The sequence below is a fragment of the Mauremys reevesii genome, linkage group 20 (genome assembly GCF_016161935.1).
Source record: "Mauremys reevesii isolate NIE-2019 linkage group 20, ASM1616193v1, whole genome shotgun sequence".
Classification (NCBI taxonomy): Eukaryota; Metazoa; Chordata; order Testudines; family Geoemydidae; genus Mauremys; species Mauremys reevesii.
The window spans coordinates 14,915,728-14,941,516 of NC_052642.1; the positions used below are offsets into that span (position 1 = coordinate 14,915,728).

At 47.1% G+C, this 25,789-nt stretch overlaps 2 protein-coding genes and 1 long non-coding RNA gene across 4 annotated transcripts in view; 1 reads left to right on the plus strand and 2 right to left on the minus strand.

The window, feature by feature from the left end:
• RAP1GAP2 (RAP1 GTPase activating protein 2) overlaps window positions 1-17,994 on the minus strand; it is a 294,972-nt gene extending 276,978 nt beyond the window's left edge. Inside the window, exon 1 of the mRNA XM_039508034.1 lies at window positions 17,933-17,994. The gene's annotated coding sequence lies outside the window, so the exon portion shown is untranslated. The remainder of the gene's footprint in view (window positions 1-17,932) is intronic.
• CCDC92B (coiled-coil domain containing 92B) overlaps window positions 1-25,789 on the plus strand; it is a 48,885-nt gene that overhangs the window by 10,190 nt on the left and 12,906 nt on the right. The window contains exons 2-3 of one of the 2 annotated variants that reach the window (XM_039508044.1): window positions 2,312-2,465; window positions 21,239-21,286. In XM_039508044.1, the coding sequence (XP_039363978.1) occupies window positions 2,312-2,465; window positions 21,239-21,286 (202 nt within the window). Of the gene's footprint in view, window positions 1-2,307; window positions 2,466-21,238; window positions 21,287-25,789 lie in introns of both variants that reach the window. The other variant, XM_039508043.1, reaches the window with a different exon arrangement.
• The window catches only part of LOC120387367, a 31,404-nt gene continuing 28,277 nt past the window's right edge, over window positions 22,663-25,789 (minus strand). The window contains exon 3 of the long non-coding RNA XR_005590139.1: window positions 22,663-22,748. This is a non-coding gene — a long non-coding RNA (uncharacterized LOC120387367). The remainder of the gene's footprint in view (window positions 22,749-25,789) is intronic.

Here is a 25,789-nt window from a genome sequence, read left to right on the forward strand (position 1 = left end):
AAAGCGTAACTGTAAGATGTACGGGAAAGGAAATCCACCGCAGCATTTTCTGCAAATAATTGCTGCTGCTGTTTCTGAAACTGAACAAGTTCAGGCCAGAGCAATACTAGGATAGGAGACCTCCAAGGGAAACCTAGGAGGTGCAAGAAGTAGTCATGTGATTCAGTAAGTGATACTCCGTCCCCCACTGTCCCCCCAGTCCTGAACCAACACCCCATCATAATGTTAGGGGATGGGGAGGTTGGAGACCACAGTGCTTTTGGACTTGCCTTCTTTGAAATAAAACCAACGTCCTAACTTACTTTTGGTCCTTAGGAAACACATGACAGTTTTGGAAAGAGAAGGGGTGTTAGCCACAAATTCTGATACAATTATATCCTTCCTAGCTAAAATCTGATTCTGGTGCCATGGCCTGACTTGTTTTTAGTGTCCCACGCAATGGAGTTTCCCCTGCTTCTCTCAAACTATTTCAGAGTCTTAGTCCATATCACTGCTGTGCTTCTGGTAGAAGTTGCTTCACCTTAGGCCCCAGCCCTACCGAAAGCCTCACACAATCAAAGTATTCACAAGCACTCTGGCTCTAGGAGGGACAAAGAAGTGGATTCATAAAAGACATTTTATTTCTTTAAGAAGCCAGGATGTCCTAGAGATGGGGCTGAGCTCAGACTCCAGAAACAAATCCCTCTCCAAAGTTTGGTGTCTGGATTTGGGTCAAGATGCTATTACAGATCATAGGGACCAGCTACAGAATTTGGATCCAGATCAGAGCCCAGCTTCCAACCTAGGGGATGCAGATCTGAGCTTGGTTTCAAGCCTCTCTCTAAATGAGAGAGGAAATTCACTAGTGTTCTGTATTAACCTCTCCACTGGGGACGTATATAGTAAAATAGAGACCATTTTTATCTTACGCTGGGGACTGCTTTTAAGAATCAGTGTAGGAGCTTCCCTATACTAAAGGCCAAATTCTGCTCTCAGTTATGCTGGTTGAAATTTCAATCAGTGGAGTTGCTCCAGTTTATATCAGTAACAGAGCACAATTTGACTAAGCGTGTTATTCCTTAACAGTTCTTCCACCATCATATATAATATTTTATACACATGCACACAGTAAAACATTAAGGTTGCAAAGTCAACACTCAAAAGTTAGACAATGTCTAATTAGTCTCCTTGTGCTTATGCATTATGATGCAGTCTTTAAACACATGATCACCTACTATTTTTTGCACTGGACCCCTGCCTGATTCAGTGCCTGACTTGCAGAAGTGTCAAGTACTCTGAGTTGCAAACAAAATCAATGGGAGCTGTCCTTTGAACATATGAAGTTCTATCTAATGCTATGTATACTTAAAAAAAAAAAATCAGGTGCTGGGTGTCTAAAGTCAGATAGAAAACTTAGCTGATACTTTTGACCTTATTCCCATTTTACAGATGGGAAACTGAGACATGGAGATAATACACCCCGCACCTCCCAGGGTATTGTGAAAATGAAGTCATTAACGTTTGATGCACTGATACTATAGTGAGGAAAGCCATTAAAAAACCCCAGGAGGAAATGCGTAATTCTGTCTTCAGAGCCAGGTTTGAATAGTTGGCAGTAAGTAAGGAATGTTTGCCCCATGCAATAGCGAGGGGCAAACAAGTTTTGAATAGCTGCTCATTCAGTGATCACCAAACATTCTGTGCCCTGAATGGGAAAAAAGAAAATGTAAGAGTAATGAAAGTCTGTGTAAAAAGGCATATGCACAAAGGTTCTGAATTAAGGTTGCACAGGCATTTCAATGCAATTCTAGCAGTTCCTAACTTTTTAGTACTTGACTTTGCAGTCTTAATATGTGTATGTGTGTGAGAGAGAGAAATGTTCTAGTTTCTAAAAAGTAAAATTAAAAAACATCTGTCATCAATCTGACATCCACATGGGTCATCAGGCCTAGATTGCCTGCTCTATCTCAGACCCCACGTGTGACCCTAGGAAAGCAGCCTAATCTGTGTCTCCGTGCCCCACATACACAAGGGGGATGATAAAACTTCTCTGTCCAATCCGTTAATCTGAGGCACTGTAGCAATGGGGGTCATACAAGTAAAAAGCCCTGGTGAAATCTACCTAGGTAAAGAGACTCAGAGGAGTCCCGAATGCGTGTGAAGAGAAAGGAAAGACTCGGGTTGAGCCGCTCGTACTATATCTCAAGCAGCGTTAGATTCCCCTTTTAAATGTCACTTGTAAAAGCCGCAGGAATAATTTTCACCTCCCCAGCTGAATCACAAGTACAGTACACAGCTGCATGTCTGATCATGAACCATTTACTCCCCGCAGGCTTGGACTGTTAATTTTGTTGCGATGGAGACTTTGTCCCTGGAGCACCAGATCCAGAGCGTGCAGCGACATATCACCTTCCTGAAGAAGGAACAGATGGAACTGCTCCATGACCTGCACCTAGAGATCCTCCGATTGCAAAAGCACTGCACAGGTGAGTTCTTGAGGTCATGACTAGACTCTTCCCTATGTAGATCTTCCTATAGAACAGGGACCACAGACATGAAAGCCACATGCACTTTGAAATGTGATACTCTCCCTGTACAGTGTACAGGAATTGAGTAGTTATCCCTTTAAATGGTTGTGAACCCTCTTATGGTGCTCACTGTGTTTTAAAAATCAACCAGAGCAGCGTATATGCATAACTAGGCCCTGCGTTGTTTCTGTAGGTTCAGCAACATGGTTATGTGGTGATTATTGCTGTGTAAAGGGGAAATGGATTCCAAGCAGGAATTTGTGAACTTCCTAAAGGAGAAGGTGGCACACACAGGCTTAGAAGCCATTGAACAAGGAGAATAAATGTGTCATACTATAATCACCCAATGATAATGCAAGATCCAAAATCCACAATCCACAAAGCAGGGAAGTTCCCATCCATTTCACAATCCAGAACCAAACTCCACAGCTGGCCCTTATGTCTACCAACCAAGAAAGCCTTGCAGCATTTCAAGAAATGCCTCTTTTCATTACATGTTTTGATGGACAGAAGGTTAAATGCTGCTTTGCAATCTCCAGGCTAAATTGTCTAAGCAAGCTGAGGACACACACGGGATCCTAAGAGGGGCTAAGGCTGCACCACACCACCTGTTCAGGCAAATGAAACCTACCAAGGTTGTAGCTCCTGGTCTGCTTCTGCTGTGAACACTCCCTGCTGTGAGCCAGTGACTTGGGAATGGGTGAAGCCAAGAGGCTGGGGAGTGAATGGAGCTTCTGTTCTGCATCTGCTGCTTACTGGCCAGATGCAAGGGAGGGGTGGGGGGGAAGCAGCACTTTGCAAGGACTGGAGTAACTTGTTCCTCTCCATGTTCCGAGGGAGAAGCATTTCCCACACTGCAGCCAAGAGGTAAAATTTCCAGCTCAGACATACCCACACTGGCTCTGATTGAGCTAGTGCGCTAAAAATAGCAGCATAGCCACAGCTAGCTGAAACCTGAGGTACATACTCACGGTGTCTAGCCCCACCTGCTGCCCACGCGGCTGCAGTTACGCTGCTGCAGTTACGCTGCTATTTTTAGTGTGCTAGCTGAATCCAAGCTTCCCCATGTAGCTCTAGCTGAGCTGGAAATTACAACTCCAACCCTGTTATAGACATGCCCAGAGAGGGGTATCTAAAGCACAGTATCTCCTGGGGCTGCTCCTGAGAAGGGGGTAGCCTGTGCATCACCTCTTGCTGAAGGCAAAAATCTAGTCCTTAACTGGCTGCTGGGAATCCAATGCCGTCCTCTTTACGCACAGTACCACTGCAGACAATGGGATGGTTCATGGAGCAAGATACTCAATAGACTCCCAAGGGCAGTGGGGGCAGAGGTGCCTAAGCTCAGGGGTGGCTCTAGCTTTTTAGCCGTCCCAAGCACGGCAGTCAGGCAGCCTTCGGCGGCTTGCCTGCGGGAGGTCCACCAGTCCTGCAGCTTTGGTATACCTGCCGAACTGCCGCCGAATCCGTGGGACCGGCGGACCTCCCGCAGGCAAGCCGCCGAAGGCTGCCTGACTGCTGCCCTCACATGGACCGGCAAGGCACCCCCGCAGCTTGCCGCCCCGGGCATGCGCTTGGAGTGCTGGTGCCTGGAGCCGCCACTGCCTAAGCTTGGGCTCCAGCCTGAGCCCAAACATCTCCACTGCAATTTTAGAGCCCCTCAGCCCGAGCCCTTTGAGCTTGAATCAGCAGACATGGGCCAACCCTGGGTGTTTTATTGCAGTGTAGACATACCCTGAGTGTCCTTAATCCTGAATACTCACCCTGTTGGCACGGTTCTCATTTTACAAACATGTTCCTATATTCCTAACCCAACATACGATGATCCCGCTGAATCCAATTTGAGTAATAGCCACTAAAGCTTCTCCCCCAGCGTGAGTGACAAAATGCTACCTTGGCTGAGATACATGCTGGAGACTATGGGCACGTTTTACTCTGACACTCAGCTGGCAGAGTGCAAGATAAAAGAGGTGCTTGTGCTTATAACCCATCATTATAAAGCTACCCTTTGGTTTAATCCTACAGTAGATCACAATGCACTTCGAGAGGGAATTAGCTTTTGCAACCTGTTCAGCCACTATTCTGCGTTTGACTCACTATTGCTTTATCTATACTGCAGCGATTCACTGGTGGGGGGGTGAGGTGCATGAAGATGATCTTGCCACTTCCTCCACTGATCTGTGCCTTCAGAGGTATTTTGCCTCTTGTTTATCGATTAAGATATAAAAATAGTTCATTCTTTCTCCAGCACGCATAAGGACAGGAAAAAGGCTGGGCTTCATTGAGAACAATAGGGATGAGATCATACCAAAAGTCTCCTTCAGAGCTACAGGAAATGTGGTCCTTTTTTTCTTTTTGCAGTGAGGAAATATGAAATCAATTCTCTGACCCCCACCTCAATCCAGAGCAGCTCAGTAACATGCAGCATCAGCAGCCCTCTTGTTTTGCTGCTTTATGACTGAGATGCTAGATGGGTGCTAAAGCTAGCAGCATAAATATATTGGGTTTCCCCTCCTTGCTCATCTGAAAAATCTTTCTTGGGCATGAATTTTTAAACAAGACATCACAGTACAAGCTGCAGCTTTTTCCTGCTGCAAAGCAACCTCTCACCATTTCCACAAGATTCAGAGTTTTTGTGGCCTGGGAAATTTTGTTTCATGATACAATTGTGCAAGTGGCACAAAGGAAGAGCTAGCTTTTAAATGCTAGCCCAAGGGGTAATCATGTTGTAAGAGCAGTTTCAGATTAATACCTAGCTTTTATTTAGTACTACTCTTCATTAGATCTAGTCTGAACTCCTGCTTTAACACAAGGCAAAGACTCATACCCAGTATCTTCTGCTCTAGGCCAGAAGATCTGAGAGCTATAATAGGAAACAAGTTGTTAAGGATCTCATCACTTAAATATACTGTAGGGGGCAATCCAGATCTGACAAGGGAGTGGACTAGATTGTGATGGGGCCTTGATCTTTGATTAGATTTCCTAGGTTCTAACGAGAAACAACTAATGCAATCTCCGATTTCTATCATTCATGAATGCAGCACAAGTTCCAAACATGGAGAAGTTAAAGAATTACTGATTCTGCAAAGTTATAGGACACCTGAAGCATCCATAGATTTGGGAGTTTCAGAAGCCACCCCTAGGGAGCTTCAGACTTGCAGTGTTTAGGAACCCCACAGGGCAGATGTCGGAAGATAAAATTTCCGCAGATCTTAGGCACTGCACAGGAGAGACATGGCCAAGGAGCTTATCTCCAGCTCTGCAAATCTTAGACATGAAGCTTGAAGTGAAGGGGGGCGGCAGGACTACAGCTTCAGTACGTGCTAACTAGGGAGCCACAGGAACCTTCTGTGAACCTGGGGAGTTGTGTGGACCGGAGTTTGGGAAAGCGAGGGTCACTTTAAAATCCTGTCCTCGCCCATGGCAGAAGATGGGCAGGCCCGGATGGATATTTGCTCTTCATAAAGCCTCTCCAGATGAGGACGAACGATTCACTTAACTCCCTCCCATTGCTGAAATTTGTTCTAACTTGTACAGTATCTTTCATCAATAATTCAGCAATGACTAATAACTCATTGTCTTCCAGCTCTTCTCTCTCTCACCGACTCCAAGGAAACAAAGATAAGTCTGCAGTGACAAAAATCATCTATTTTCCCATCCCTTTCATACTTTCACTGTTCCATTTTTTTTAACTAGACCCAAATGCAGCTCTTCCAGCCATGAGAGGAAATAGATTTCTTGTGCATAAATCAGATTTGGAGGCTTTGAAATGCCCACGGGCATCAATGACCTCATTACAAACTTGGACATTATAGATCATTTTTCCCCAACCACGTCTAAGGATAGTGCCAATTTACCAGATGGTCAGCTGGTGTAAATCAGTAGTGCGCCATTGGCTCCAGAGCTAGGCTGATTTTTGCTAGCTGAGGTGCCAGCAGACTTTTATACCACTGATACCGGTCATCTATCCTGTGTCCGACACCTTAATGTCAGAGTGCCTCTCAAAGTCATAGATGCATACACAAGATCTGTGTAAAAGAGGTCCAGTGTAGGCAGAAGCAATGCAAGATCTCCCATACCAGTGTCCTTCACCTGGGTCCTGGATGTGCCCAGGAGCCATTTAACCCTTGATTTCTTTGATGAGGTTTCCAATATTGAGGACCATTGATAAGGCTAGTTTTAGTGAGGAGGATACCCGGCCACTGGGAACTAGCCTGAGAGAGTATTTTATGTCAGATACAACATCAAACAGCAGCAACTTTTGGTGGTGCTCATTCAGGGCTGGATCTGATGTCGTATTTCAATGATGTCCTTTATCTTTCAGTATGAGGCTGGCACTGGGGAGAACCATATGGCATTGTGTCTGTTCTAAAAGGAACTTTTTGCTACTTTAGCAAGTTCTCCCATTTCCCAGCATTACCTTTCGGAAGAGCTGGTTTGTCTTAATCCTAACTTCTCAGATTCCAGAGGAACTCTAGACACAGGTCGCTGTAAGCAGAGAGCCCCAACAGTAATATAGGCACCATTTTCCTATTTGCTTGTCATTTCTGACAACGAGCCTCTCACCCGAAAGAGCTTTTCGTTCGGATATTGACAGAATGTTGCAACAGGGTTACTAATAATGACTCATCAGGAAAAGTCTTAAAAACCACTGTGCCGCCTCCCCCAGTGAAGTAATGAATCCGAGATCAGCAGGAGCCCTTTGTACAACCTGTCAAATGCGTTGCGGATTAAGTAGCAGCTTCCATCCCCTGAAGCCTTCCCTGATGCCCATAAATCTATTGAGCACCTTCCACATGTAACCACAGTATGAGATTTGCCTGCATGACAACCACCATCATATGCCAACAGGCAACCTCAAGTGGACCACAGGATGATTCATTCTGGATCATCCACCTTCCCAGCAGCATGCTCTCCCCACCCAAAGCATCCAGGCAAGTCAATGGATTCCAGGAACCTCAGTTCACCTTTTCATAGCTTTAACCATTTGTGCAGCATAAACACATCAGAAATAGAAATGGATTTGTTCTGACTATTTTCCCCTCTCTCCCGATCCTTCTCCAGTAACTAGAAGGGAAACTTAAATCTTTTGGCAGTGATTCGTGTGATCTGCTAGCTCCTCTGAACAGAGGGCTATGAAAGGGAGAGCAAGTAGGAAGCACGGGGCCTTGAATTTCAGCAAGAGGTGGCAGCTTAAGGGATTAGCCACAGAATCAGGCACTGACCGTAGGAAATCTTCTCTCAGATTTCCTAAGTGACTAGTGATTTCTGGGGTTCCCAGTTTGAGCCACCTTAAAGATTTTCAGGAGAGAATGCTCAGCACTTCCTGGAAACCAGCCCACTTCTTAATGTGTCTCCAGTTGCCCCTCTTATGCCCCCCAAATTTACACCCAAATATCACTAGCCATTTCTGGCCTCACTGGTCAACAGCCACTGAAACCCCGCTGGGCTTGAGTGAGACCTCCTGCTCGTTCTACATGGATGCACCACCACTAGGCCTGGTTCTCCATTGCCCTTCACCTTGTGCCATCATTTATACCAGTGCACAGTGAGTGTAAAGGGCTCCCATGGTGATGTGGTGGTGTTTTACACTCACTTTTCACTGGTGTACATGAGTGCACAAGGCCCATTGCCCTCAGTGGAGTAACTGCTGGTTTGCACCAGTCCGAGTGCAGAATTGGGCCCCATATTTCTGAAATGACAGTATCTAAGAAATATTTCCTCTGACTTCCTCCTTCTAGGGTCTTAACCCTTCTACAACACATGCCTCAATAAGACAAAAGCAGCACCCTTCCTTGAGAATAAGAGGCAATATTGACAGGCAGAGGTTGGATTCCATGTTGGATGGATCCTTGTTTGACAATCTGTCTGCAGAAGAGAAGAGTGAGGTGGGGGGATTTGATAGCAGCCTTCAACTACCTGAAAGGGGGTTCCAAAGAAGATGGAGTTCGGCTGTTCTCAGTGGTGGCAGATGACACAACAAGGAGCAATGGTCTGAAGTGGCAGTGGAGGAGGCCTAGGGTGGCTATGGGTTACCTAGGGAGGTGGTGGAATCTCCTTCCTTAGAGGTTTTTAAGGCCCAGCTTGGCAAAGCCCTGGCTGGGACAATTTAGTTGGTGTTGGTCCTGCTTTGAGGTCTCTTCCAACCCTGATCTCCTATGATTGTCTTGAGAAATGGCAACGTATAAACAGCTGCCTCACCAGTGGCTGCTTGCACCAAGCAAGCTGAAATAAAACAGTGAATCACTCAGATCTTTCCCGTTCAAATTCAGCGCCGTCGGGAAAGATCAGCGCTAAGGAGCAAAAGGGTGTTCATTTCCCTTTGACACAGCCACAGGGAGGGACCAACCCAAGCTTCCCAAACTAGCCAGGTGACACAGTTGGATGTAGCAAGGTGGAAATTGTGCAGTGTAAAGGCAGTTTACTCAAGCCAGGGGATTCTAAGGGCAGCACCCAACACACAGGTAAACTGCTCTGTAGCGCAAATGCTTGGCGTTTCTATTGTTAGGTCACCTCGCTCATCTCCCTCCCAGGTCAGGGCTGTTCCTCTGCTCTCAAGTCTGCAGGCTTGGTAGTATGTTGCTTATAACCCATCCTATTTTAAAATTAAATGAAGGAATCCAAGTTAAAGGAGAACCACCAACGGGGAAGGATTTTAGGCTTTTAAAAACAGTTGAGGGCCTTCAATGTGGTTGATGTGCTTTAGTTGTAGACAGTGGTCCACGGCCCTGTTCTCCCAGGAGGGATGAGAAACTGCCACTGAAGTCAGTGCAAGGTACTTGTAGCCTGGGGAGGAAGAATTGAGGAGGCACAATTCAGCCTTCGCTTAGAGCCCTCTTTAGCTTTGCCAGAGCAAAGACTGATTAAAGATGCCGTGATTTGGTCTGGGGAGAAAGGGAGGGAGATTAGTGCTCTGTGACTTTGCCTCTGTCTTGCGTGTGACCTCTTATCAGTATATAAAAAGCATTGCCAAGACCTGAAGGAAGTTAATGCTGAAGAGAGGGAGGGAGTGTGTGTGTTTTAAAGAAAATTTAGGTCACACATTTAAAGAAAGCAAGGCAACCAAGGTTCCGCTGCAGCAGATGCCAGCCCTGCTTGGAACACTGCTTTTGCTGGAGGAGGGGAGGGAGTTAAGGCCTGACAGTACATGAGTGGTGCTGCCAACTCTCCTTCCCACAGACACTGTACCACACACGTTGCTTATGCAATGAACTTGCCTTCCACCCATGCATTGCAAATGAAAAGCCCAGAGCTGGCTCCCTGCTAAATACAGTGCGAGACCATTATAAAGCACAGTGCTCTCCCCACCTCATACCAGACCATCAGTAATTTCACCTTGATAAAAAGTCTGTATCATGAGACAATGCAGACCCAGAGGGACTAGCAAAGCGAAGGTCTGATCCTGCAGCCTTTACTCCCATCAATAGTCTCTCCTCCTATAAAAGCCCTTACTTATGCAGGACACTGCTCCTCCTGGATCTCTCTCTCTCCAACATTATGGTATGTACAAGGAGCCAAATTCTGCAAGTCCTTATTCAGATGAGTAATCCTATTGGTTTCAATGCAGGATCAAGGCCGCTATTATGTATATCAAACGTTGAGATCGAAATTCACCCCAAGCCAGGGAGAGCAGTGTCTTGTTCTAAAAATACAGCCACAGGAGACTTTGCTGTGCTTTTAAACGTCATTTGAAATATCCCTTGTATCCCATTTTAGCTTTAGAAAACTAAAGCAGTCGATATTGATTTCCAGTGGGACAGAGCGCTGAATGGTTTCCAGAAATTACAGCATGTTCTCCATTACTGATATAGTCACTACAGATTTATTTTTAAAGACAAAGCACACAGGCCTTGCGGGGAGGGGGGGGGCGGAAATCGAGCCGAGTGATTAGTTTCTGAAGTGTAGCAGTGTCTAATGTGATGTGCTAGTGGGGAGATTAAAGTCAATATGAAAGAAGATTAACAGAAAAATCTAGGACAAAGATTAACCATTTAAATTCAATTTTGGGGGGAAAAAAAACCAACAACTGAATTTTGATGCAACTTCCCCCGCACCTCCCTTAGCTCTCCAGCTGCTTTAGGTTTGGTGGTTGCATGATAATTATCTTGAAAGATAATTTGTAAAGGTTTGGTGGTTAAAAGTGAACTATTAATAGATGACAGGTTTCAGAGTAGCAGCCGTGTTAGTCTGTATCCGCAAAAAAAAACAGGAGTACTTGTGGCACCTTAAAGACTAACAAATTTATTTTAGCATGAGCTTTCGTGAGCTGCAGCTCACGAAAGCTCATTTGGTCTGGAGTAACTTTAACTGTCTTGGATTGACATTTCCCTATGGTCTCTCACCAAGCAGATTCATTCCCAAGCAATTTGTTTCATCCTGGTTTAAATCTGACCATATAAAAATCAGTGCCTACCTAGTTGATAATGTCATCCTAATTCCGAACTGGGACAACGACTCTTAGGCCCTGCTCCTGCAAACACATGCATAACTTCATGCATCTGAGTAGACCCATTGAAGTCAATGCAACTACTCACTAGAGCAGGGGTTCCCAAACTTGGTTTGCGGCTTGTTCAGGGTCTTGGTGAGCCACAAGACGCTTTGTTTACCAGAGTGTCCGCAGGTACAGCAGCTCGCCGTTCCTAGCCAATGGGAGCTGAGGGAAACGGTGGCCCAGCCCATGCCGCTTCCCGCAGCTCCCATTGGCCGGGAACAGCGAACCGCAGCCACTGGGAGCGGCAGTACCTGCGGACACTCAGGTAAACAAAGTGTCTCGCGGCCTGCCAGGGGCTTACCCTGAACAAGCCGCGAACCAAGTTTGGGAATCCCGGCTGAAACTTGAGTTTCCATTGGTCAGGAAATTCCAACATTTCAAAGTTTCCTGTTGCCCTGAATTTAAAGATTCAGAATTTCCTGGAAAATGAAAGTTCAAGATTGATATTTCTGAAGCCACCTTACTGCAATGTTTCATTACAATAAGGTCAAAGCAGTCATTTTGATACACACAGACAAGCATGCACACACACAGTCTGGCAGTCAGGGAAAAATGAATTGTGGCATTTTGGATATGAACAAGCAGTAGAATTAGACCTGTCATTTTTACCCTTCTTTCGGTCACCGCTTAAGGTCTGTCCTCCATCCCCAGAGAATGCAACCCCTCTGCCCAATGGTCAGAAAGGCATTGAGGGACTGCAGAGGGAAGAGCAGCAAGCCCTCTTTGGATCGGGGAGAGGGCTGCCACCAAACTGATATGGGGCTTTTGAAGTTGCTTCTAGGACAGCAGAGCTGAGAAGCCTCAGAATGCAGCAAATGAGCATGTGCCTGACCCTGCACATGGACACATTGATGCAATGTTTTCACTGTGCATCTCATGACATTTGCTGTTTTCCTTAAATCCCCAGCTCTGGAGTTGTACAAAAACCAGAGAATCTCAGCTTTCATTTTAAAAAGGTAATTATGGAGAAAAGCTTGAAAACATGATCTGGAAAGCAAAGTAAAAAGAACCCAGAAGGCAGAGTTTTGTAAATCTCATTTTTAAGCCAATCTGATGATTTGGGGGTGGAGGAGAGGGGGGTCTGACTCACCAGTTATGTTAAGGATTGATGTAAAGAACTCCCATTTGCCCCGCACAACAGCAACAAGTTTCATTGTTCCTACAAAAACCCCAGGCATGATGCTGCGTGTTCTGGAGCACCATCTACTGGCACTTTATCTAGAGAGCTTCTGGGACAGCATGCACCCACAAATATACCCATGTGCACACACGCACACCCCTGCACCCAAGCATAACGACGTGTCTGCAAACAGAGGTATCTATGCACACACAAGCACTCATGCATGAGCATGTACGTGTAGAGACATGCATGAGTGCACCCACATGTTTATATGTACTCGCATTCATACAGCATGTTTTTCCTAGAAGTTAAAAACTGATCTTTGTTCAAGGGTATTTTTCATTCTCCATCTCGCAACACTTTTTGCTGCTAGCCCGGCCTCCCTATGCAACCACCTCTGGGGCTGTCCTGATTACACTGCGACTGAAGACAGAGCTGTAGCGTGACTGCGTATAGCACACTCCCTGCACGTCTCCGCTCCCTGCAAACAGCAGGACAAGACCCAGGAGTCACAATAAGCTGCACTTGATGCTGGCTTTGCTTTTCTTAGTGAGAACACTTAGCTCGGATGCCATGCTTTTTCCATGCTTCAAAATGCTCCATAAAACATGAACTCCACAACCCTGGGACGTAGGTACGGCCATCCCTCATTTTGCATGTGGGAGAAACTAAGGCAGAGAGGTTAAGTGACTTTTCCAAGGCTACAGATGGAGGGAGTGCCAGAGCAAGGCTGAGGATTTAGGAGCACCTGGCTCCTTTCCCTGAGCTCAGATCACTAGACCCTCCCTACCCCCCAGTCGCTGTCTCCCAATCTGTCTCCCTGACCTACTCCCTGTTAGAAGCTGCTAGACACAGGGATTCTGAAGCAGTGCAGAACGCTTGCCATTTCAACCATAGGCTCGCCTAGCTCATAACCATTCTGTCGCAGTGCTGTGTCCAAGTCTAATTCCTGTGCCAGTTTTGGGGCTTTGCACCTGTGCAGCAAGACTATAGGCTACCATGTGAACAAGTCTATGGGTTGCCAAATGTTGGACATTGTATGGTTGGTGCACTTAAGACTGCTCTGCTGTGATGCCACAGCGCTTTTAAGGAACAGAGTGGAGGGTAGCGTGCAGTGGCAAATTAAGGCAGGATGCCTGGGATTTGGGCCACCAGACTTCAGGCGGCAGGAGGCCCTGACAAAGAAGTTAGCAAAAGGCAGATCCATAGAACATGCTGTCAGTTGCTCGTCTGCTGAGATGGGGCTGTGTTAGCTGGGATGCTACATTTGGCAGGAAGATCAAGGACTCGGAATTGCAGGAAACCCCAGATCCATTAGATACATCTGGGAGGTAGAATCTACTTGGGGGTCCTCAAAGTTTTGATGGATCCAGGCCCCTTTAGCTTTAATCCACCCATTTGGCACTTTTCCAAGGAGCAGGAGAAGTCCTGAGACATAAAGGCCCCCTTTAAACAGTGATTCTGGAGGGCCTTCCTTTCTCCAAAGAAGCTTTCAGAGAGGAGTTCCCTTTCCCACATTGTCCCTTACAACAGAACTTGGTGTGGAAGGTTAAAGTAGTCTAGAAATGAACCTGAGCACCAACATTTGGTTTAGATTTCAGAACACACACCCACCACCAGCCACAAAGTCTGGGCACGCGCAGATCTGTTACAGAAATAGAAACCAGGCAGAAGAGAGGAAGGATGTTCCTGTGGCTGGGGAACCGGCTAGGGGTTTGAGAGACCTGGGTTCATTTCTGTGTTCTTACCACAAAGACTTCCTGTGTGATCTCTGGCAAGACACTGCGTCTCTATCTCGGTTCCCCTTCTGAGAAAAAGGGACCTACTTCATTGTGGTATTGTGATGCACTGTGGTAATGGAGGCTATGCAAATATCTAAGATAGATGGGAAAAATCCAGGTCTGGAGCCAGGTTCTAATTCCAAATCCCCACCAGGTTGAGAGGCATCTGGCTGTGGGGATTTGTTTTGGGGTCATCCCTGTAACAAGGCTTGACTGTGCAGGCAATTCTGTGAAAATCCCCTGCGTTCTGATTTCTTTCTTGAACTGAGCACCCAAAATTAGTGGCCACTTTTGAAAGTTTGGTTTGCCTGCACCAGTCGTGACCCTGTGGCATCCGAGTGACCAGATGTCCCAATTTTATAGGGGCAGTTTCGATTTTTGGGTCTCTCTCTTATATACGCTCCTATTACCCCCCTTCCCCCAACCCAGTCCTGCTTTTTCACATTTGCTGTCTGGTCACCCTAACATAATATCAAGTAAGCAAAGAAATTACATCCCCCCCCATACCAAATGGTGATAGGTTTCCTATCCAGTGTGTCTTGCTGGTGATGCCACATGATGTGAGTAACTATCCCATCATCATGAACAGCACATGGACAAATGCCAAAAGCAAACTGTCAGCAGAATTAGTAGCAAAGTACTGGTGTGTTGATTAGTGCCCAGGACGAAGAAAACTGCAGGGGGTTCTGTGAATTACTGATAGTACTTCTTTTAAAGATACTGCATGTTTGCCTAAGCCCAGGAGAGAGACCCCTAACAGAGAGACCCTTCCCTTAAAATAAAAATCTCAGACGCGAAAGACAGTCGGAATTACCCAAGCAGCCCAGGTTTATTTTTAATAGATCAGTAAAGGTATAGGATACTACAGCACAGCAGGCATTTTGTCTGAGTACAATTGCTCGAGGCATTATTAGAGTCAGACTACTGGGAGCCAGGGGCAGGGCCTGAGAAAAGAACATCCTGCCAGCAGAGCCAGAGGCGGGGCAGGATCTGGTTCTGTGGGCATGGCTACACTTGCAGATGTACACTGAGTTAAACCAGCCTTCGCAGAGCGCAGTAGGGAAAGCGCTGCAGTCTGTCCACACTGACAGCGCACTGGTGTGGCCACATTAGCAGCTCTTGCAACGGCCACAGAGAACAGTGCATTGTGGTAGCTATCCCAGCACGCAAGTGGCTGCAACGTGCTTTTCAAGTGTGTGGGGGGGGTGGAGTGTGACAGGGAGGGTGTTGTGTGTATGTGGGGGGAGAGAGAGTGGATTTTGGGGGAGCTCAGAGCATGTCAGCGTGCAATCTTGTAAGTTCAGAAGCAGCAGACCTCCCCCTACCCCCGCCTCTCACACACACACACACACGCTTTGTCTCAGAGCAGATAAGCAACCGGCTGTCAAACGGAGCTTTCAAAGGGCATATCCAAAACAATGACAAGAGTGGCCACTTGACTTAAGGGGATTATGGGATGTTTCCAGATGCTGATCAGAGTGCAGTAATGCAAACCTCATTCACAGTGACGCTGGTGTGTTCCAGTGGGGGCGCAGCAAATGTTATTCTTCTCGCCGAGGTGGAGCACCAGGAGCGCCCTAGCCGTGGAGTCAGAGCGCTCTACGTGCCTTGCCAGTGTGGACGGGGAGTGAGCTAGTGCGCCCGGGGCTCCTTTAGTGCGCTGTAACTCGCAAGTGTAGCCAAGCTCTATGCTTTCAGGAGATGCAGCACAGAAAACACAGTCCAGGTGGGCAAAAGTCTCACTTCCCTGCCACTTTTTTTTTTTTTTTAAAACCACACTGGGGTCTCATCTATGAAATATTAACATACAGTTAATCTGGCTGGTGATATAGCTGTCTGTGTGGGAGAACAAGGAACAGCCTGAAAACGCAAGCCAGGAATAAAACTCCCCATGGAACAGTAATGACATATTTCTGGGGGTGACTGACATGATCACAGCAGTTTTGCCTAAAATAGCAAGTCTTGTTGGTATTCATGGTTAAGGAGAAAGTACAGTTGGTCTTTCCCATTAGGCTAAGGGCTCCTCTACATGGTGCATTAGTGCACGACATGCTGGTGCACACTAGAATTAACCCCCTGCTGTTGCACACTAGGTGGCCCCTGTGGACCCTGCTGGTGTGCACTGCTAGTTCCCCATCGCACACTGAGAGCGCCCCATGTCAAAACAAGGCTACATTAACATGCACTACGGAACTTGCAGTGAACACCAGCAGGCGCCACATGGGCCAGTTAGTGCATGGCATGGTAGCGTAGACTAGAATCTACACCCCAGCTAGTGCACGCTAACACACCATGTAGACAAGCTGTGACACAGCCTCTCAGTCCCATTAGGGCTTGTCTACACTGGCCATTTACAGCGCTGCAACTTTCTCATTCAGGGGTGTGAAAATACACCCCTCTGAGCCCAGCAACTTTCAGCGCTGCAAAGCGCCAGTGTAGACAGTGCTTCCGGCGCTGGTAGCTACGCCCCTTGTGGAGGTAGCTCTGCTGTGACCACACAAGCCACGTTAAAGCAGCCGCAGACTATCCCTCACCCTCCAAAGGAGTCACGATCAGCATTTTCTCACTGTTCCAGGATATCTAACTATTTGGCAGGCTCTAAAAGTCTCCGAGCCAAAGTATTTGGGCTTCTTTTGTTCACTCACACTTTCTAATCTGTGCCTGCACTTCATTTTAATGACAAACGCTTAGGCTTGCACGATCGCTAAAAAGAAAAACCTGATATTATCTCCAACATTGTTGACATTTGCCCACAAAGTTTGCATTGTTCACAGGATTGTTAATACAACAATAAGTACGTGTAGCACAGTAGCTCCTAGCGAGATCGGAGCCCCATTGTACATAGATCGTAAGCTCTTTGGGCAAGGACCGTTTAGGTAGGCGGGACAGACTAGAGACCATACTAGAAGAGTTATACCAGTATGAGTCTGTCAGTTGGGGAGGAGGGGGGTGATTTTTACCACTATAGTTATACCAGTACAACCCATAGCACAGGCACATTGATACCAGTGTAAAGGTGCTGTTACAACACTTACCATCTCCGAGCATCCCCTCCCAGCCAGACCTATCCTTGCAGCACTCCGGCTCAGCTTCCGCACAACCATCTTTGGCTACTCCAGCCATAGAGGTGACCGGGCCCTCCGGCCAAGCCACTTGAAAGCAGTCTGCCCTTTCCGGGACAAGAGAGTCTGTTGGACTTGGTCTAACAGACCCACAAAACGGAGGGTCTTCAGTCCAGCATCTTTTCTGGTCAGCCTGGTCTCACTCACTGTAGGTATCCAGGCTCTGAGCCACACCACCCTCCAGTCCAAGCCCCAGTCTTCTACCAGGGCATCTGGGTGGCCAGAGTCCTCAGACAGCCCCCCCCCACCCCCCGGCCCTCACCTAGTCTTCTGCCCCTCCATCCCCACAGGAGCAGCCTGACCACTCGCCTCCCAGTTAACCCTTAAATGCTGGGCCCCTCTTTGTAGAAATCCCAGCCCCTGCACCCAGGACCAGCCCTAGTCCAAATGGTGCCCCGGGTCAGGAGCATCTTCGGTCCGCCCCACCCCCCGCAATTTGGGATACTGTAGGAGATTCTACAGCGGTCCAGAACATTCTAGGAGGTCAGTGAAAGATGAATCCGCACACAGAATACCAGGAACATGTTACCTCAGACAATCTATTTTCCCTTTTGTCACTAAAAACAAAAACAGCTCCCCAAGCCCCACACCATCACCTGGGTCACCTGCCCCTACTTGCACCTAGCTACAGGTGTAGGTGTAGCCAGGCAGGGCTAACTGGCTCTGAAAGGGGCAGGCTGCCCTGTTACAGGTGCTTTATCTTATTTTGCTACCTGAACTAGAACAAGCTATAAGCTCTTTTAGATTAGTGTTAAATCTATCTACAGTATGGGGTAATTGCTGCTTTAATTGTGAAGGCATAGTTAGAGTAGAACTTTCCACAGCTGACAAACCCTAACGGTAGGCGAAAGGAATTGTGATTATCCCCATGTTACAGATTGGGAAATGAGGCGGTGACAAGGAGCACCACTCACCACTGGTCTGGTGCCTCCTCCTGCTCGCTCTGGGAATTAGCTCTGGAGATCAACACCCACTTCCACGGTTCACATGCTGTCGCTCTGTCTCTCCCTCTGGTCTGCAGCCCATCCCTCGCTCCAGAAACTGCAGTGTGGTCTTCATGACTCAGCTCTGGAGCCAGGTCACTCGGTGTTCCCCCTTCCAAGGTGGCAAAGTCCCTCTCACTGCCTCATGGCACCACTCCCTCCGTGGCTTGTAGGAGAACCCATGTCTGGCCTGACTTCAGGTTCCAGTCCAGGGACCTGCAGCTCAGCAGTTCTGTGCTTTCCTCTCACTGCTCCTTCTGGTGACTGCTTCCTACCACACCTACTTCCCCTTTTCTCTCTCTCTCTGGGTGCACCAGTACCAAAACCCTCCTCTTCCCAGGGACTACTACTGCCTGCCTTTCTCAGCAGCCCCCATGTGTTGCCAGCTACTTGGTTCTTTACAGACCCCTCCTGTTGCTGCACAGCTGAACCTGCTTCTAATTAGTTCCCTGCTCCATGGCTCTTCCTCCAGGTGAAGCCTGTGGAGTTAATTGGCTTATGGGCCACCTTAACCCCTTCTAGTCCTCTGTGGGGTGGTCCCCCCATCACAGACCCAGATCCTCAATGGAAGTCAGGAGCCTAAATACCTTTGAGGAGCTGGGCCAGAAAGATTAAATGACTGGCTCAAGGTCATGCAGGAAGTCTGTGGCAGAGCTATATATTGAAACCAGCTCTCCTGATTCCCAAACACAGACAGCATCCTTCTGCTAAACAGGATGAATATCTCTCTAATTCCTTTTATCCATTGGTCCCAAAGAGAAACTAAAAAAAAAAGGATGATCGAGAATGAGATTCATTTTTCATATAAAGGCTCCTGTTTGGGCTAAGCAAAACACAGCCTATTCGCAGCATTGGAACGTCCAGTTTCTTTTATGAGGACCCCTAGAGCTCCATTAGCTACTTTATAGCACAGCTTGGAAAAATTATTTAGTATTTATTAATTACATAGATTGTAATGTTGCTTAATTCTTAGGCTGTAGTATTAATGACTTAGATTGTAAACTCTTCGGGGCAGGGACTGCATTTTTCTGTGTTTGTGCAGCCCAGAGCACCCTCCTGCACCCCTAACCCCTCATCCCCAGCCCCACTCCAGAGCCCGCACCCCTAGCCGGAGCCCTCACCCCTCCACCTGCACCCCAACCCCCTGCCCCAACCCAGAGCCCCTTCTCGCACCCTGAACTTCTCATTTCTGGCCTTACCCTGGAGCCCACACCCCCAGCCTCACCCCATCCCGCACCCCAAACCCCAATTTCATGAGCATTCATGGCCCACCATATGATTTCCACATCTAGATGTGGCCCTTGGGCCAAAAAGTTTGCCCACCCCTGTTCTAGTCTGTCTCCCTTTTCCCAGTGCAGAGAGGGGAAGCCACTAGGATTCATCGCTTCCCTTCTAAATGAAGAGCCAGTCTGGTCCCAAAGGAGGCAATGCTAAATTCCCAACAGCTTTGAAGCAACCAGCATTTGACCTTGATCCGCTAGAAAGAGAAACGGAAGCGGGTCCCAGCTTCCTAGCCAGCCTCCTCTGCCTTAGACTCCACTTCTACCTCTGCCACTTATTGTAAACCAAAGGGTTTGAACCCAGCTGCTGCCCCAGTCTCCCTCCACAGACTGACCCTCCCTCATTGCACTCAAATTTACACACAGCCCTGAGCTCACACACTATCCTTTTTAAATTGCCAGTGTGGTTGGGACCAGCCCCATTATTCATCAGCAGAAAGGAATGGATTTCATAGAAGGTCCAGGTGCCAAGTCATTTAAAAATGCCGTGAAACAAACTCGCAGAGGCTTTTATTCATCTCTTGAGTTTACTGTTATATATCGGCCTCACATAATGGGCCTGATCCTGCTACCCTCAGCATGGGTGCAAGCAGGATCAGGGCTCAGCTCCATAGATAACTGTTAGATTATTATCATAATGTCTGTAGCATGCAACTCTGAATATCTGGCAGCCTTTTGTGATTGCAAAATATCTTTTCTATATTCAATCATGGGATTTCAATAATGTAAACACAAAAAAGCACGTCGTATGTTCACTATATGTATATATCTTTGTGATATGAAAGATAAGCCAGGAGCATGGGTCGAGGATATGCATGTTGTTTTCAGAGCAAAGGGTAAGAGTCCAGAAGCAAACTGGTTAGCAGCTGCTTTGTGAAGACAGTTTAATTCAAGCACACAAGCAGAAGAGCTCTCTGCATTTCAGAGGCCACTTCAGAACTCAGCCATCGCAGCCAGGCAAGTGAAATCCACTGCTCATTTTGTGTTTCACACACCCTTCCAATGGATGATCCATAGCAGGTATGAATCTAGTACAACTACCAGCTAAAGAAGTTAGGTGCCTAAATACCTTTGAGGATCAAGGCCTTTCCTTAATCTCAACTAGTAGAGAGTTTATACGTTTAGTGCTGGGGGGTCTCAAGTGCAACCCCACCCTGGTGACAGCCCATGATGGTGACTATTACATACGAATATTCACTTACAAGCATTTCATCATCAGAATGGAAGCCCAGTGGTTGAGAACTTTGATGCTTAACTCTCTAGTAGATGTCACATATACTATCCAAGCTACCTTGGGTGACAGGTTTTAAAAGCTGGACGATGCCAGAAGAGTGCTGACAACATCCTTATTCCAGTCCCTAGTACAGGAGACGAGAGTGCTCTGCTTTCAGAACATGCAGAGCAAGAGGCAGACAGACAGAACGATTCAGTCAGAGTAAATGATGAGATATTTCAGTAGGCAGTTTACACTCTGCTCTGTTTTCACTTCACTGCTCTGCTCTTTGTCCTGGCTTAAATAAGCACCTACAATGGTTCAACTGAATGCTCCAGCGACTCGGTTTTTAAAAAGAGGCATTGCCACGCTAAACAATAACAGGTTGCTCCATCACTGCAGCTGATGGGGCAGCATCTGTAATTATTATGTTGGTTACACATGGGGGAGACTTGTCATTCAGAATGTAAAAGCTACATGGCTGCTTGATAATATACTAATACTCTCCATCTAGCAAAAAATATCTATTTCCACATCAGCATGTCACTGAATTCTTTGAGACAGAAACATTTATCATGACGGTTTGGGCTCAGTCTAAGAGACACCATTAAGAGCCATTATAAATTACAAGCCATCCAGCAACCCACTTTTTAAAGCATTAAACATGATGATGAGTAAATGCGAAGAATGGAGTTTGCCAGAATGATACATTTTCTTTTGATGGCTGTTTGATTTGTCTTCTAGATCTGACCCATGACCTTGAGACAAAGGAACTGGAAACTCACCAGCAAGGTAAGAGCAAAAGCTTTTCCAAGTGGTTTGGGATTTGACAGATGGGCCAAGAGCCACAAGGCTGATGGGAGGGATAGCTCAGTGGTTTGAGCATTGGACTACTAAACCCAGGGCTGTGAGCTCAATCCTTAAGGGGGCCATTTAGGGATCTGGGGCAAAAATCTGTCTAGGGATTGGTCCTGCTTTGAGCAGGGGGTTGGACTAGATGACCTTCTAACCCTGACACTTTATGTAGGAAGGAACATTTCAAGCATCCACACACTGCCCGACAACAGGATTCCACCATAACCTGGAGAGGTTAATATTAGGGGTTGGAGTGTAATACACCAGCTTTGTGACTGTTAAGTGTTTTTCTCTAGCGGCTGGTCTACAGAGGGAACAAAGGAACTGTTACTGCTACCAGCTAAGGGTGTAATCTTTCAACTCAGTGCGTAGAGACCTGTATTTTTGGAGCTATTGCATCAGGGATGTAGATGCAGATCCTCAAAATGTTGTAGGTATATATGGTTTATCTAATCATATGTTCATTTGGCTTCACTGCTGAGACAGCTAACTGCTTCTGTTTGGGAGGGTGATTTTGTACCGTAGACCCCTGTCCATATGGACGTGATCTAAGATTATCAAACCCATGCAGGCCACCAGCCACTCATCAGACATCAATAACTTTCAGTCCTGCTTAGAGCTGGTCAAAAAGCAGAAAAACAGTTTTGCTAGCCATTTCAAAATGCCAAGGTTGCTTCTATTTTTGTTCAAAATAGATCCATTTTGGCAACATATTCAGTGAACATTTTAAACTATTTTACACATGTCCTCCTTGCAAGGGAATACTGACAGAGCTCCCATATCACACCTGAATGACTCTTTAGTGCTCAAATACCAAAATCCTTTCCTGAAAATCACATCGAGTACAAAACATTCTGATAAAAATGTCAAAAAACAATATAATGAAAAATTTCTGGAAAAAACAGAAAATTTCAAGACCATTTTCCCGAACAGGCCATTTTTCAACAAAAAAAATCCTTTTGTGTGAAAAATGTCAGCCACCTCCAGTCACTACCCACCTCGGCTGAAGCTGAGCTGCTAAACTATTCAGAAGCCATCCTGTCCGACTGAGGGTTGCAGATCTATTGATTCCATGTTCACACAATTACTCTTCCAAACTGCAGCACATGCAGCAAATCACGTGTGCAGGTGGCGTTGGAACGGCGTTGTCCCTTGCCCGAGGGCTCTGACAAGAACCCTTTCAGGTCTCCGTTCGAAGGCGGACATTATCAAGGGCTTTTGTGACCAATAGCAGCAAAGATGGAGAAGCAGGTTTTTAAAAAATCTGCCATTAAAAATGTATTTCTGAAATAACCGGGATGACTCTATATTACCTGACTAATGAAGCCACGTGCCTCTCTCTTCCTGACGAGGGCTCTGATGTGAAGAAGCCTAGGGAAGGGTCGGCGAGTGACAGCTTCTGTGGATCAGAATGGAGATTATACACATAAAATAATTCTGTCACGTGATTACTGCTAAAGGACATTTCAGTCTTAATAAACCTTCTTAAAATAGGAAGTGCTTTCCAGTGGTCAGAACAGTGGTCTGGGCACTAGGAAGGACTCCTGGTTTCTGTTCCCAGTTTTAGGTCTACTACTCACTTACTACACTAGGTGGGGCAAGTCGTGTGGGGGCAAATTTTCAAATGTTCAGCACCCACAATTGAAGGCAGATTTTCGTAAGAGCTCATCTTCCATCTGGGCACCTAAGTAAGGGGCAGATTTTCCAAAGTGTCTAGCATCCACAGTTTACACTGTGCAACTTTTGCCCAGATTTTCAAAAGACCTTAGCACAGGGGTCGGCAACCTTTCAGAAGTGGTGTGCCGAGTCTTCATTTATTCACTCTAATTTAAGGTTTCGCGTGCCAGTAATACATTTTAACCTTTTTAGAAGGTCTCTTTCTATAAGTCTATAATCTATAACTAAACTATTGTTGTATGTAAAGTAAATAAGGTTTTTAAAATATTTAAGAAGCTTCATTTAAAATTAAATTAAAATGCAGAGTCCCCTGGATCGGTGGCCAGGACCTGGGCAGTGTGAGTGCCACTGAAAATCAGCTCACGTGCCGCCTTCGGCACGCGTGCCATAGGTTGCCTACCCCTGCCTTAGCAGCACCTAATGTATTCCCAGTGTGCTGAGCTCTTTTGAAAATTCTAGCCTTAGAGCCTGATCCATCTCCCCCTGAAATTCGATGCCCAAACTCCTATTGATTTCACTGGTCCAGGATCAGGCCTTTAATCCCTCCATATGTCTGTTTATCCCTGAGTAAAATACATGTAATGATATTTGCCTTCGACAAGTTAATATTGACAAAGAGCTATGCTGAATGTCTATAGACATGCAGAAGTGCTGAGAATTGGACCCAAGCTCTGTCTAAAGCTGGAATAATTTCTCCTACCTGATTTCCAAGGGAATAAATAAATTGTTTAAAACTGGCTCACCCACTCTAGAAATTTACTTTCTGATTTTGGGCCGTGGGAGGGTGGCCAGTCAAAGGACGCAGAGAAAAACTGGGAATGCGCATGGCATGAAGGAGCAGCCACTTAAGTAAAATCTTGGATTTTGATTGAGTCTGCTGGCTTATTGTCTGCAAATGTCTCTTCATTCCTCTCCTCCTCTTGACATTGTTCTTTGGTTGTAGCCTTTTTATGTTGGTACAGATGGAATAAATGCAGCTATTCTCCCACAAACACGCACCCAATGTCTCCACCTCCTTATGTACCCTCCCGTCGCCACTGGTATTGTGCAGCAGAATCCCTTCCAGGCTGATGCGGGGGGGGGCTAGTGAGGGACTGCAGATTGCAGAATGTGGGTTGCTGGTCTGAATGCACCCTAGGCCAGAAGGGACCAGAAAGTTAGTCTGGTGTCTGTTGAGTGGATCTGTGTGAAATGAGGTTGATGGGTCTTGGTCAAATCCACTACAAACCCCCACTGCAGTGATCCCTAATTGGCCCCCGGTTGGTGGGGTCAGCGAAGAGGCCAAGGACTGTATGGGTCACAGAGTCCAAACTCCACTCTGCTCTCCAAAGGTCTCCCCTGCACATGCAGGGCAGTTATCTCCCTCGGGTTTTTCTCTGTCTACTCTGCACAAAGCACCAGGCAGCACAATGTGACCTGCCGGAGAGGAGATACCAGGGTGAAGTGTGATAGGCAGGCAGACAGACTGCATGTATGACACAAGAAACAGGCAGGCAGCCAGCCCAGATAGGCAGACAGATAGATACGATAAAAACAAGATAAGAAAGAAAGAAGGAAAGACCTCGTGCCCATTAGACAAACACACACAAAGAGTCCTACGGTAGCTGTATTTTTCTACAGTATAAAGAATGGCAAGGATCTGATTTCAGACTCTTGAATCCCACTCTAAGGAAAGACTTTCAATATATTTTTGTCCTTATCTTTTTGTCCTCCATCCCTCCCCCTTTCTTGACTCCTTTCCCCTCCTCCTGAATAGCTGTTCTCTTGACATCCACTCACTGAGAGGTGCAATTGGCCAGGGAGGCTGCCTAGGTCTCAGACACCATCTGACCAGCAGGGGGCACTATGTGAGCAGTAGACCTCCTTTTATCCCTTGGAGGGTGAATTTGAAACAAGAGATGCCTTGGTGTGGGCTTTGGATCCAGTCCTAACACACTGTGCCTCCCCATTCATGCCGTGGCTCTCCCCAGCGAGCCCGGCAGCAGGGCGGGGCCAGAGCCCGACTCATCCAAGCCCTGGGCGAGAAGAGACAGAAAGAAATCTGGAGCTCTCGGTCCTCTGCGCTGTTTTCAGCGCCTGGCTCTGTCCAATTAATCACACCGCGTTGTGCGGGGCTGGGCAGCAAGGCAAAGCGAGTTAGCTGGGGGGCCCCTATTCGGACAGCCAAGCCAGGCATCACACCTGCCTGTCCCGGAGTGAGGGGGCCAGCGGGCAGAGATGAAGCATCTTGAGAGGAAGCAGAGTGGGCTCAGTCCTACCTGGAAGTCGGCGCCGTGACCCAGGGTGTGAATCAGGGCAGGGTTTTGGTATATCGGACATGGGGAGGGAGGGAAGGAGAGATGGAGAGGGAAGGAGGGGAGAGGGGGTTGGGAAGGAAGGTGTGATGGGTAGGGAGGAGAGGAAGAGAAAGATGGGGGCGACTGGGAAACATGGAGTCAGACTAGGGAGGAAGTGGGGTGCCCAGATCTTTATCACCTGCAGCCAGTCAGCCCTGGTGTGGCAGAGTGCCACCGGCTTTGGCAGTCGGCAGCGGCACTCGCCCTGCCTCCTGGCCAAAGGCGAGGTGCCAGCGTAGGGCAGAGCTCTGGGCGTGGACTGGAGCAGGAATTATAAGGCGAATGGAATGCAGAGGGACCATCCGGGTGATGGGACTGGCTGAGTCCAAGGGCTTTAATGCTCTTGCCATGCCCTGAGCACACTGAGCGAAACTGCATCACCCACAAAACCCCCACACGCCTCCAGCTCTTTTTTCCCTTTCAGCCC